At 44.8% G+C, this 13,817-nt stretch overlaps 1 protein-coding gene across 1 annotated transcript in view; it reads right to left on the minus strand.

Annotated features, from left to right (window-relative positions):
- Positions 1-7,631: 7,631 nt before the first annotated feature.
- GABRR2 (gamma-aminobutyric acid type A receptor subunit rho2) overlaps positions 7,632-13,817 on the minus strand; it is a 34,710-nt gene continuing 28,524 nt past the window's right edge. The window contains exons 7-9 of the mRNA XM_019743242.2: positions 13,205-13,357; positions 11,898-12,094; positions 7,632-11,152 (exon numbers count right to left, since the gene is read on the minus strand). Coding sequence (XP_019598801.2) covers positions 10,841-11,152; positions 11,898-12,094; positions 13,205-13,357 — 662 coding nt within the window. The 3' untranslated portion in view covers positions 7,632-10,840. The remainder of the gene's footprint in view (positions 11,153-11,897; positions 12,095-13,204; positions 13,358-13,817) is intronic.

Genomic DNA, 13,817 nt, shown 5'->3' on the forward strand with positions numbered 1-13,817 from the left:
TCTCCTCTGTAGTCACATTTACATCCTTAAAGCCAGCAGGACCTCTCAAAACAATGCAGTATTGTTGACTAACAAGACTGGGGTGACTCAGGGTAAACCTATCACCACTCCTGAGAAAAAAACTTCTAAGACTAAGAATCACCAAGGAGGCCTTGTGTTGCCCTCTTGAATCTAGTAATCAAGGGCTCCTTTGAGTGTGGGAAGGACAGGCTTCTGAAGAGAGCAGCTCAGGGAACGGTCACACCAATCAATACATGTGCAGTCAGTGGGATTGGGGTTTAGGGCGTTCACAGTCTGCCCCAGGGAGAATTGCCTTGGCTGTGTTGACTCCATTTGCTTGCCCCCCAAATTGGCAGAGTTGGGGGCAGGGTGAGAAGAAATCCCGTCCTCTTTTAAAATAAACAATGGCAGGGACTCCGTGCCCAGGTACTATTTCTGGGCACAGGAACATTCTAAGTTTCTTTGAGCTCAGTTGTAACAGAAGCTCGTGGCATCAACAAAATGCTTTAGAAAGACTCATTTATTTCTGACCTGCCTGCTTCACACTTGAAATAGGAACAAGAAGGTATCTGGGTGAGAGGGAGGGAGGGAAGAAAGGAGGTAAGAGGCAATAGGTAAACATGTTGTCCTTAGATCTGCGCGCCTAACAATTCTCAGCTGATGCTTCATGGACAAAAGTGGGTGTGTTCTTGGGTGGTATGGCAGGAACCGCTCTTTCCTCCACTATATGTTTTTCCCTTTCTTCCGGAATTCCTGTTTTTAGCTAGGTGTATGCCTGTTCACAGTAAATACACTTCCCAGCATTCTTTGCCACTAGATGTGACCATGGGACCAAGTTGCAGCTAATGAAAAGTTGGTGGCAGCCTCCTGGAACTTTCCTTGAAAGATAGCTGGCATGCTCCCTTTCCCCTTCTTCATCCCTTTAAGCATCCTGCCTCTTCAATTGCAGAAATGATGGCTAGAGCTGAGCCACCATCGTGGACTATGAGGATAAGGCCCATACCCTAAGGCAACAAACAGTGAGCTGGAAAAAGTCTGACTTTTTGGTCCCTGAGGACTTCATGGGACGCAGTTTCTATTCCGTTCTGGATTGCCACTTTCAGATGTCTTTCTTTTGAAGCCCATGATCTTTTACTTGGAGCTGAATCTAACTGAAACTGATGCAGGTGACATTCAGAAGAGCAAATGCAGAAATCAGGATGGTACCCAATTATATTGTGGGAGAGGAACAAACTTTCCTCTACCCTCAAATTTCTTCTGGCTGGTCTTAATAATCAAACAGATGTGAGACAGATTTGCAAGAGAAAAGAACCAAATTTAATGTATGCGTATGTATGGGAACCCCACATACACAAGAGAGTCAGAGACCCCACAGGCATAAGAGGTTCAGAGGCAGAAAGGGAACATGTGTATACAGGACATTCTGAGCTAGGGATGAGGTACAGTGCCCTGGGGGCTTCAAAGGGTCATTGTAGAATAAGAAGAGCAGATGTTTAGTAAATAGAAGTTTGCCCTACCATCTAGGTGTGTTATTGATAATAATCTCTTATCATGGGCAAGGCCTCTAATTCAATTTCTTCCAGGGAGTCAAGAGACGGGCAGAAGTTTCTCTTGAGCCTGAAGCTAAAATTTCCTTTGGCTCAAAAGAATCCTCATGCCATAGAAGCACATCTTGGGGTGGCTCGTTCTGAACCGCTGCAACATCAAGCAAAATTTTTTGAAGGAATTTTCCTGAGGCCAGAAATGTGGTCTAGGAAACTCAGTGAAAAGCATGATTCAGTAAAGACTCCTGCGAGGTGGGTTCCTTATCATTCCAACTTCAGAGAGGACACATGAAGTAGCAAAGTCTGGTACTCAGATGTCCCAAGGGATCAGAGGGCCAGAGGATGAAATCTCTAGTCAAAGGAAGAAATCTCAGCCCAGGTCACATGCTGTCACCCATTTCATGTAATTCGATGAATATTAACTAATTTGAATTCCATAACTGGCAGGAGAGGTAAGCACTTTTCCTTTAAAAATTAGGCAACGACTCTGGGTCTGTTTTCTCATCTGCGAAATGAAGAATGAGTCCTCCCTTAGAAAGGTTGTCCTCAAAAGTTCTGCCTGGTCCGGACAAAGTTTACATCTGTCCTTTGATGACAATGTCAGGATAAAGTCAAAACCTGCATTTTCTTGCTAAAGATTTCATGTATTCTGAGATCAGGTCCTACATTTTTAGTGTTACAATGTTTGTTGTTTTAGAAATGATTGTGATTATAGATGAAAGTGGTATTTTGGCTTGTGGGTCAGTTTTAAATGTTTTCTTTTGGCAAAGTTAAAAGTTGGCAACCCTCCTTCCCCCTCTTCCTTCCTCTCCTTTTCCTCTCCTTCATCACTTTGTGTTTTCTCTGTACCAGGCACTAGGCTGAGTACTTTAGCCACATTCACTCACTTAGTCCTCAAATCCACCCTTAGAGGCCAGAATCCCTTTTTTTTTTCCCCAGGTAGAGAAACTAAAGCTCAGAGAGATTAAGTAAATTACTCAAGGTCACACAGCTAACAACATGCATTGTTTTAATCTCCAGGCTCCTGCCTCTGCCCTGAACAGCATAGCAGGTACTGATAAAGGCTAATTGTTCATTCATCCCTTCCATACATATTTACTAAACCTCTACCATGTGCCAAGCACTGTTATACACCCTGAGATACAGCAATTAAGAAAATAGACAAAATTCCTGCCTTGTGGACCCTTCCATTCTACGGCTTATTACATCTGTGATTACATCCCCTGCTGCAGCTTTCACCCACATGCACTCTTCCTGCTCTCAGGAGGAGTGGTTTGTGCCATGCTCTACTCTGCAGCCCTTCAAAGGCCACAGCAGTGTAGTCTTGGGGGAGACCTGGAGATACAGTGCCAGCAGCTGCCAGCTTTCTACCAGACATAGAGTAATGATTCTCTCTTAGGGAAAAGGAAAGGTGGCAGGTGTTAAAAAGAAAAACAACAGGCCAAAATGGAGTCACTTTTGCTAAGCCAGGTCATCAAATCAGAATTTAATTACTAACCTAAACCTAACTGCAGTTTCGGTCTCTCCCAGGAGTGGAATTTTAAACCAATCAATCTGGAATTTCCTGATCAACACTAATGAGGTAATCTGCCTAATAAGACCCCCTGCGACCTCCTAAGGGAAGGTACCCTTTCCTGAAATAATCTACTCTTTTCACTTCTTAGTGTGGGTGGTTGGCGCCAGCCGGTCCCTCCCACCTGACACCTCCATTTCACCCATGCCACTGGGAAGCAAATTGCCTTCTGGATTGGCCTAAGGAGTGTTGATAGAAGACTAAACCTTCACTTAGGCCCTTTGTGTCTGGCACCCCACAGCTTTCTTGCAGGGAACTGTGAAAAGAGACAAGAACTGGGGGCCAGAAATCCACTTCCAGTCCTGGTCCTATAATTTGCCATCTTTACCTCTTATCTCCCCTATGAGCCCTGCTTCACGGGGTTCTTGAAAGGATTAAAGGATTGGGTTCCTGTAAAAGCCCCTTCTCATAGCAGGCTCAGTATTCCTTGTTTGATGCTTGGTTTGCCCAAGATTAGGATGTACAAGTTATTGGGAAAATTGGAAGGGTGACTTCTCTTCCTCACTGTGGTCACTCTGGCAGAGTCGTTGCTTTGTCCTCACATGCTCTGCTCACTCCTGTTTTCCCATCTTCCACCAGCAGAGAGAAACCCAAAGCACCACCCCCTAGAGAACCCTTTGCATCCCAGGGAACACATTTTGTGAATCATGCAAACCAAGTCGAGACAATACTCTCACAGAGAAATTGATTTCAGACTTTAGTACCAGCCTTCAAAAAAGAGGTAGTCCCATTTAAAAAAGAAAGAAAGAAAGAAAGAAAGAAAGAAAGAAAGAAAGAAAGAAAGAAAGAAAGAAAGAAAGGGACTGCTAGAAAATCAGAAACTCAGGCACTGAGATTTTTTCAAAAGCTCTTTCCTTGAGTAACACACAGCCAGGACTAGGGAGCACAGATTAAGGAGAATAATCACAACATTAAAATATATATATATATATGCCTCAGTGCACAAAGGCATAAACTGCTTTGGGAACGCAGGTGAGATAATAATAAGTTCTGCTGTGGGAAGGGAGGGAGAGGATGTCCGGAAAAGTCACAGAGAGGAGGTAACAGTTGAGCTCAACTTTAAATGACGAGCAGGGGTCCTATGGCCCCACTACCTGAAGCATGGTCTGCATACCAGCAACAGACGTCCCTGGGTGCTTGTTAGGAATGAGTCATCCTGGGTCCCCTCCCAAACCTACTGAATCAGAATCTGCATTGTAACAAAATTCCCAGGTTGTTCATACACACATTACAATTTAAGGTGCCTTGAGCTAAAGGGACAAGGTAGAGAAGAGCATTCACCACCATAAACCGTTTTAAACAATGGTTTACTATAGCCAAGGTTTTAAAAAATAAATCCCAAACCTAGTTTTCAATGGTTGACCCAAATGTCATTTCATAATGACATCTGAAGATCTGAGGGTGAGGATTGAGTGTTTTATCTAATCTGCTAATGGGAAATGTTTTTATACTACTGGGAGGACTCTCACCGGATGACCCTGGAGGTTGGACAGGCTGGGAGATAGGTCGCTTTCCGCAAACAGGCCAGTGCCCTCGCTCTCAGACACATGTTGGGCACACAGCCTTCCTTGTGGGTACCATTTTAATGCATGTCATATTTCCTAGTGATTGGTGGGGGCAGTGGGGGTGTCAGATTGGGGGTGTCAGCTGCTTGCAATCCAGTGTTAATCTCCCCATCCACAGCCGTCTGTTCTTTTGCAATGAAATGGAAAAGGGAAGAAGTGGTGGTGGTGGGTCTATGAATTCTGTTTGCGTTCATTAAATGAATATACCATTTATACAGTGACGGGATTCAGGACACACAACCCCAAAATATGGCATGTTGGCCTATTGAGTATTTCAAGCCGAGGGAATTTGAGAAATGACATGTTCAAAAATGACTTTCTGACCTTCTCCTAAAGAAGGTTATCACCCTTATATGAGAGGTGCCTTCCCTATATTTGGGGGAAAGAAGCACCCTTACACACATATGTCTGAAGATGAGGGACACAGAGAGGAACCTGAACAAACAGGCGCTGCTAAGATCCCCCAACTTATTCTGCACGTACCTCATACTGTTTGTCCTATCGTATCTTTCCACAACTTACCACTTTTCATCAAATCTAGCATGAAAGCACTCAAGATCATGTAAAACTTAGATAAATTTGTATGATTTTCTCCTGTTAATCGGTCCTTTTCAGTTTAATTTCCAGCCCCCGCCAGTGACCCTAAGAGGGCCAAGGAAAACTTTTACCTCCCCTACAGCAGCACCAATGGTGGGAACCTATAATACGTCATCCTGGCCACCCTGAGTAGCTGGACAATCCACAGGCCAGCTTCCAGCCTCAAGGAGTATGTCCTAGTCTAACTCCAAGTTTCCCCTAGGGATTTCCACCTACATGCTGACATGTTTCAGTGCAATTCAGACCTGTTTGGGGTTTTCTTTCTACTGTTTCCAAACTTTTTTCAGTTCATTTAAGTAAGGGAATAAATTGCTTTTTCCCTGAAAATGCCATGAGAAATGAATTGTTTCATGCAACTTCTGCCTACCTAGATGTGTTGAATACAGCTATGGAGGCAGCACACTTCAGTGGGTATGCAGTAGGGAAAATCCTTCCTACCTCAGCGGGGTTTATGTGAGAACTGAATTAGGAGCCATACATCCCGCTCTCACCATGGTGCAAGCAGAGAGAACACACTCAATACTTGGCCCTTTGCAGTTGCTTTAATGTCTGTTCTCCTATCTTATGTGATGGCTGAGGCAGTCGCCACACTCTCTCCTGGCAGTGCCCATCCATTGTGTGCAGGGACAAGGATAGTACAAGTTCTCAAAACTGTTGCTTCCCAAGCTCTTGTCCATAGGCCTGCTGACAGAGTTATAAACACCGTTCTTGGACCAATCTCCCAAATTCTAATATAATACTTTGGGGAAGCAACCATTGAGACCACAACCTTCATTTAGGCCAAATATACCACAGTGTTATTTTTAAATCCTCCTAAAATACAAGAATCTGAAATAGTCTTTCCATAATGAATATTTTCTGAACATTTTTCCTTCTCTCTACCTAAATCACTTGTAATTGAGAGAAGAGTCCCTCTTCTTTACCAAAGAGAGCCATCTACCTATGCACTTGATCCCACCTGTCCTCTGGCCTCCATCTTGCCACATCTGTTCACAGTCTTTGCCCTTCTCAATTTTAATGGTCGTTATTTGCCTGCACCCCACCCTTCTCCACTTGAGAGTCTCCCTTCTCCCAGGTTCTGTAACACAACAGTCTTCTGGTTCTCCTTCTACTTTCTCTGATCAGTCCTTCTATTCCCACCTAGATATACAGAGGGTGCCAAAAAAAATGTACACACATTTTAAGAAAGGAAAACTGTATTAAAATTGTAATACTCAATATGTACCAATAACAAAAGATGAATACAAGTCACGTTTGACATCTGCAATTACAAGAGGTGCTCAAAGTGGTTACCATCAGCATCCAGAGACTTCTGATTATGTACGACAAACTACTGCTTGAGTAACGATGACTAAAGTGTCCACTTATATACATTTTTTGGGCACCCCTGGTATATTTCCAAGCTCTAGTCCGCAGACCTCCTCTCTTCTGTTTTTCTCCTTCAGGACTTTTGTCCACTTTGACTGAACACATCTAGGAGGGTAGTCCCAAATCTTTACCTCCCTCCAGCCCCTGACCAGCATTTATAACTTTTTATTCAACATCTCCACTAGCTTGCCAAACCCAAACGCCTCACCCTCCATCTGGAATAGTTCTTGCCCTGGATTCCCAGTCTCTGTTCACATCAGCACACAGGTTGTGGCTCTCACACATAACTGAACTTCACATGAACTTTCTCCACTGTTATTACCATTATTTTCCTAACCCATTGCTTCCCTCAAACTAAACTGCTTCCCATTTTTTGAATTCATATTCTCCCCTCTGCAGATGTTTACAAAAGGACTGAACCAAATCAGTGTTTTTGAAGAGTTCTAGCTTTCTAAACTTACACACAGTTTTGATCATCTTTGACATACGTGACCCAGACCAGACCAGTCAAGTGTCTTCCCAGGTTTATTTTAAGTGGAATGAACCTCGAAGGACCTTTGACACCAGGGCCATGAAACTAGAAGGATAAGAACCCGAGACGTCTATATATTTGATAGGGTGTCTGTTCACTATCTCCTGATCGAACCTGAGCTTTCCTTCTGCCAGGTTATCATCCCTCCTCCTCCTTTTCTACTAGTTGAAATTATATCTATTCATTGCTCAAAATTTACTACAATCAGCATTTACTCCTCAGATTCTGTGATCTCTCCCTCTTTTGAACCACAGCCACTACAGTGTAAACTTCTTAATGACTGAAAGTTGTTTTCCATTCATTTCTTCATCTGCCACCCCCCCTCCCCCCCCAGCCTCCACCTGGGTATAAGGCCATGAAGACAAGCGTGCAATAAATGTTGTTTCCTTGGTGTCAAAGAAGTACGTCTGATCAATAGTTTTTGTATAATACCTATTTTATTCTAACATGCATATTTTTCACAATTTAATATTGGCGAAATCAGGATTCATCTTATAATCATTGGCATGCTATAATTTAATTAGCAGAATTTTTTCTGTCTTAGTGGTACATAAAATATGGGTGCATCTTACATTTGACGGTCTTAGATTCAGTGAAATAATCATTCAATGATCCCTGATAATAATTACGTTTTCTTCCTCTGTCTTCCTGCCTTTACCTCTGTTACCTCCTTGTCTCCTCTTTACCTTTAATTTTCTGTGAAGCAGAGGCAGACGATTACAACGCAACAAGGCAACACTAAATACTATGGTGACATTGTGTCATGGTCCCACATGATAAAATGCCACTTATGATCCCATATGTTTGTTATAGAATTAACTACAGTTAAATATATTTTGCTATAGAATCAACTCCAGTTAAATATATAAGCTAGTCAAAATACATCTTTATTTTTTTAAGTATCAATAGGCTACCATGTTATATGAGCCTCAGTTTATGAAGACAACGTGCGCGTAGGCAGAAGCAGAGCAGTGTTGAAATTAAGTGAGACAACCAAAGCAATATGATATATTTAACAACAACATAATTATCATTCTTTGAGCAGCACTGTGGCTTAGGAGAGACTCTAGAGAATAAAGGTTTCTCAACAAGTCCAGATGGCCTGGCCCATCCAATTATCCTTGTTTACGCACTTTCTTCGTTTGTGTATGGGCTGGGAAATCCACTGGTCTTGAGCCAGACAACTCCTTGGAAGGTAAGCTGTACTCATTAGCACTAGCATGGGGGACCTGCCACGAACCCCTAGTATGGTGGAAAAAGGGGCTCTCTCACCTCCTCTCCCCACAGTGTAGGATCCAGCCGAAACAGATGACTTGCCCACAAACCCTATACCCCGCAATCCAAAACTTTCCTGCCTCTCATGCCTTCACTCAGACTGATCCCTTCAGCTACAGCAGCACTAACGACTTGCTGTGACTGTGGAAAGGTTGTGTAGACTGCACTGTCCAATACAGTAACCACTAGCCAGGCATGCCTTCTGAACAGAGCACTTGAAATGGGGCTAATGCAACTGAGGAACTGAATTTTGTTTTATTAACTTTAATTTAAATAGATACATGGGTAGTGGCTACTATATTTGACAGCACAGATCTAGCATGTCTTTTTCTATATGTGCATGTAGCATGGACATTTCTTCTTCTCCAAATCCCCGAACTTCTAGTGAATTATTAAACCCGAGAGTGGTCTTGGGGACCGCTTGAACTTGCAGTTGCCCAAGGTAATCTATGTCATATTGCTGCCCAGAGCTGGTCCCACTGAGCGTTCAGCTCCTTGAATCATGGCCCTGATCACACAGCTTCTGTTCCAATAGGCTGGAGGCCGCAGTGCAGATCAGGGCTGGTGACCAGAGATAGTACGTCTGGCCCTCAACATGGGCAGTCAAGTAGTGAAGCCAGTGTCTAGGATGACGGTCACACCAGGAGTGTATGTGGGAACAGAGAGAATGGGTGGGGGCCTGACCCAGGGGAAGGAGCAGAGAAGCTGGGGTGCAGAGAGCAACTGTATGGTCAATCACGGTGAGGGAGTAAGTGAGAAAGGATCAGGCAGCTGCGGCTTCTGATTTGAAACTTCTGGAGGCTCTGGTATCCATGTGTGCTCCAAGCCTCAGGAACTAAGAATCCCTGGGAACCATGAGCTGTGGAGCAAACTCCACAGGCCAGCGATCACTTGATTTAAGGCAGGGTTATGCTCTTTCTTTTGCTGTACCATTTGCCCACTCTTGTCCAAAGGACCAGACACCCAGACCTTGAGCAGGAAGGTGGCAGGGGCAGTGGGGAAAAGGGCAGAACAACTTCCTCAGGAAGCAAAAAATCTGAGGTGGGTATTTCCTACCTACTTCCCCAGAATAGCCTTCTAATCAAAGTGCTGTGATTTAAAGAAAAGGCCCCTTCTCAAAAGGAAGTCCTCTATACCTCCAGAAATTCTACTAATCAGAGAGATTCTCTGACGTTACTGCAGAATCTGAACTTACTGCAGATTCAATAAATCGGATTGCTTTCCTAATCTCAGCTTAGCTGCATTAGAGGAAAGAGTCACTAGCTTGTGGAAGCCAAGGGAGAAATCATTCGAAAGTGAGGGGTACTTCTCGTTGGCATAAGGGGGGCCCCTGGGGAGGGCCCACGGCTTGGACACAGGAATGGTTGAGGGCACCTGCCTGCTAGGGGAGAAGCCCAGAGAGGGAGGTAGGACAGCATGTGATGCCAATTTCCACAGCAGACCCATGCCTCCTTCTGCCCCAGACCAAGTTCTGCTGTCACTGATTCTCCAGTCCCTGTCCCTTTCCCCAGCACTAGGCTCGTCCTGCATGGAGCATACAGGAGAAAAGCATTGAGTTGGCTGCATGAGGGCCTCATAGGAGACAGGAAATGCTTTTCTAGACGGACCTAGGAGTAAAAAGGAAACAGCAGATAGACTGGTCTGTGGAGTAAGTGGGGATTGAGGGCAGGAAAAGAGCAGAAGTACTTTCTGCCACATGTGAATGGGCACAGGCTTAGCGGAGATCTCTGAGATGAGATGTCTATTTGTTTATTTTCACAGCACTTGGCACAGGGTAGATACTCAATAGTTAATGAATGGTTGAATGGATGGGTGAATGAATAATGTCCCCTAATATTGCAAAACCATGCAAGTTGCCAGACACACAGGCAAATCATTTCCTGTCTGGCATCTGAGCTTTTTTCCTTCTTAGATAGGCGTTTAATCCAGTTGTGTGGGTTTACAGATGTTTATTCCGATTTTAAATCCTAATTTCCCGTCTTCTATGCAGAATGCCCTTTATTTTCCCTTCTCCTTCACAACTGCATCCTAGGCTTCATACGGGCCTCAGAACATCTAGGGGCTATTTGAGTCTTTTTGTACTCAGGGGACAAGGGGGGTGGAATCTTGCAAACCTGTTCAGACACAAGAACAGCAGAAGAAGACAGCCCCAGAGAGGCATGAAGTGGGATATAGCACAGCATGAATGAAGGGCCAGCTCATTGGACTGGGGAAAGGGCAACTGGAGGGCTCCTGGGTTCCTCCAGGAGGGGACACTGCTCTCGGGGGTCCAAGCACTGCTGCTCTGTTTGATGAGGGGAGCGTGGTCAGCAGGTGTATGTATAGACGGCTGGCTAGGTAGGCCCCATGGATATCTAGGCCCTTTCCCAGGCACAGCCCAGAGCCCCTAGGAAAACACTGACCAATAAATTAGGTTGAAAAATATGTAGGAGGCAGGGAATATCAACCTGGAGTATTTGTCAATGGCATGGGTGTTCTGGAAGATGCGAAGACCCATCTGGCCCTTCAGAAGCCCCTTCTTCCTAGAGGAGTTAGCTTCGTCGCTCAGGGCCAGGTGGACCACTATTTTGTCTTGCCGTTCTTCTTCTGTCGGAACATGGCTTCTTGGGTACCCAGCCAGGCTATTGGCCTCAGACTCACTGTAGCTTCCATCCAACATCATGGTTCTTGAGTGAAGCATTCCACACATGCACGGAAACTGTGAGCAGCAAACACAAGGGGAGGTGTCAGGCACATTTGGGCCTTGTGAGAGGGGCAGAAGAGGTGGCCTGAATTGAGAGCAAAGCTCCATGGTTACTCAGAATCACAGAAAGGCAGAGCTAGAAGGATCCCCAGAAATCACTTAGCCCAATGATTCTCTACCCTGGCTGCATCTTAGAATCACCTGGGAAGCTCTTTAAAATGGACTTGCCCACGCTCCCCTCTAGATTAATTTAAAGCCCCTGAGTGATTCTACTATGTAGCCATGATCTAGAACCATGATTTACTCCAAATACCCTCAATTGCAGAGGCAAAAACTAAAACCCAGAGGGGCTATACAATTCTCCTGAGGTCACACAGCTGGTGTCAGAGTCAGGACTTCAAACCCCCATTCTGATTTCAGTTATGGGACTCCACCTCTTTGTGCATGAATCAAAAACTGATTAGGCAGGAGAGTGTCCTTATTCTAAAAAGTGACATGTCAGGTTACAGGGCCGTGGTGCCTACAATGTGTTTTTAAATGGTTCAACTGCGCCAACAAAACTCTACAATCTTCCTACTCCTAGTCTTTGTCCAAAGGCTTTCTGCTTTCTGGGATCTTTTGTGGTAGAAGTTAGAACCTATTCTAACATGCGTCCTTCTCCTTTTAGGTTAACCTCTCCCTTTTCTACTTGCAACACCCTCTACCCCAATTCTCATGCCACCGAAGTATAAGCTCAGACAAGGGAATAAACTAAACTCACCTTCTCCCGCAGCTTCCGTTTCTTCCGCTCCTGCACTGTGGTCAGGTAGTTGACAGCCGCGTACTCCAGCACCGAGAGGAACACAAACACGAAGCTGACCCAGAGGTAGATGTCCACGGCCTTGATGTAGGAGACGCGGGGCATGGAGGCGTTCACGCCCGTGATGATGGTGGACATGGTCAGCACCGTGGTGATACCTGCAAACATCCAGCTTTAGTTTAGCCGCTGACGAGGGTACAGAACTATCCCCCCCTCACACACACGCTCACATTTCACTAGGTCATCATTTTACACTCTTTATCTCTTAAATGTAATGAGAAATTCCCCGGGCATGTTTCCACCCCCTAGAGGTGTGGGAAGAAGGAGCCAGGCTGTTCTCCTGGCCAACTCGCTATTTGTCTTCTTTCACTTTAAGTGCCTCCGGACGCTGGGTTTCTGTCATGTGGCTGACAAGATCAGCAGTGCTCCAGAAAGAATCTGTTCAGACGTGGAATTTAAAACAGTGACTAGGGGTGGCCAGTTAGCTCAGTTGGTTAGAGTGTGGTGCTAATAACAGCAAGGTTGCTGGTTCGATCCCCATATGGGCCACTGTGAGCTGTGCCCTCCTTAAAAAAATAAAATCAAATGGTGACTAAAAGATACCTCTAAAGGAACCTTCCCAAACCTCAAGGAATGAACACCTGCTTCCTCATCTAAGTCACGTTTATGAAGACTGGGAAATTCCTGGAAGCCTATCATACTAGTTTCTTCACTGTGCTTTGCTGGTCAAACCCTCACATTTCTCAGAGCCCAGCCTGATTTTGTCCAAATGATGAGCTGTAAACATTCACTCCAGAATTCAGGGCCTGCAAAGGACTAAAACCATGATTCCAGGGAGTACAGTCCTCTCCTTCCCAGAAATTGCATACCATGGTCCCTGCCTCCAAACTCTGTCTGTCTAAACAAGGCCAACAAAGAAAGTTCTGGTATTTACAGAATAAGTTGTTGGCATTTGTAGAAGTGTCTTATTTATTGAAGTACTGAGCTCTAAAACTGCTGGTGGTAGAAGTCTATACCCCTAATAAGCTCCATCTTTTTGACATTATTCAAGCAGCATTGATGCTGTTTTAGCTCCCTGTGGTTTTCATAAGCCTAGGAAACTGAGGGCAGAACAGGAATGGTGAGGATAAGAAGCAGGAGGAAAGTTTCTTCCTTCTGACTGTGACAGCCCCTCAGTTAAGACCTCTGAATAATGGTTTTACTTTTTCTTTACATAGTCACCAGTTGGAAAAACAACCACCCTCCCACACTTCAGCAAATGCTTTTACCCAGTGAAACTCTGGCAGGCACAGCTCTGCGATCGATCCAGAAGGACACCCAGGACAGCATGACCATCAGGGTGGCAGGGAAATAGGTTTGGAGCAAGAAGAAGAAGATGTGGCGACGCAGCGTGAAGTTAATGTACAGACGGTTGTACCAGCCTGGGGGGCACAGGAAGAAGGCAGTGAGGTTTAGTCTGAGAGGCGAAAACAAACTCCGGCCCCCAGGAACCTTCCTGTCCTGACATTGCTCTCATCTTCAGCAGAAAGTTAAACATGAATAACCACGTGACTTAATATAATACATTTCCTTTCCATAATCTAAGCCCTTTCTCCTATAAATAAATATCTCACCAGTAAATAGTGCATTCACTGTTTTATTCAGTATCATCTAGCTTCTCTTCACAGCATTTTGGGGAAAGGTAGAACTAAATTGAGGTTTAGTTGTTTGGTGTTTGTTGTTTGCAATCCACAGCGACATTTCCTGGGTGACTCGCTGCTCAGGAGCATAAGAAGTTGGGCTGGTTCTATTTTGTTGAAGCCAATACCACTGAGGCAGGAGCCAGCAGAGCTGGGCTCTTGTCACTGTCCCTGTTATTGCGGGATTGGTCAGCTCAGTCAA

Source organism: Rhinolophus sinicus, linkage group LG05 (genome assembly GCF_036562045.2).
Source record: "Rhinolophus sinicus isolate RSC01 linkage group LG05, ASM3656204v1, whole genome shotgun sequence".
Taxonomy (NCBI): domain Eukaryota; kingdom Metazoa; phylum Chordata; class Mammalia; order Chiroptera; family Rhinolophidae; genus Rhinolophus; species Rhinolophus sinicus.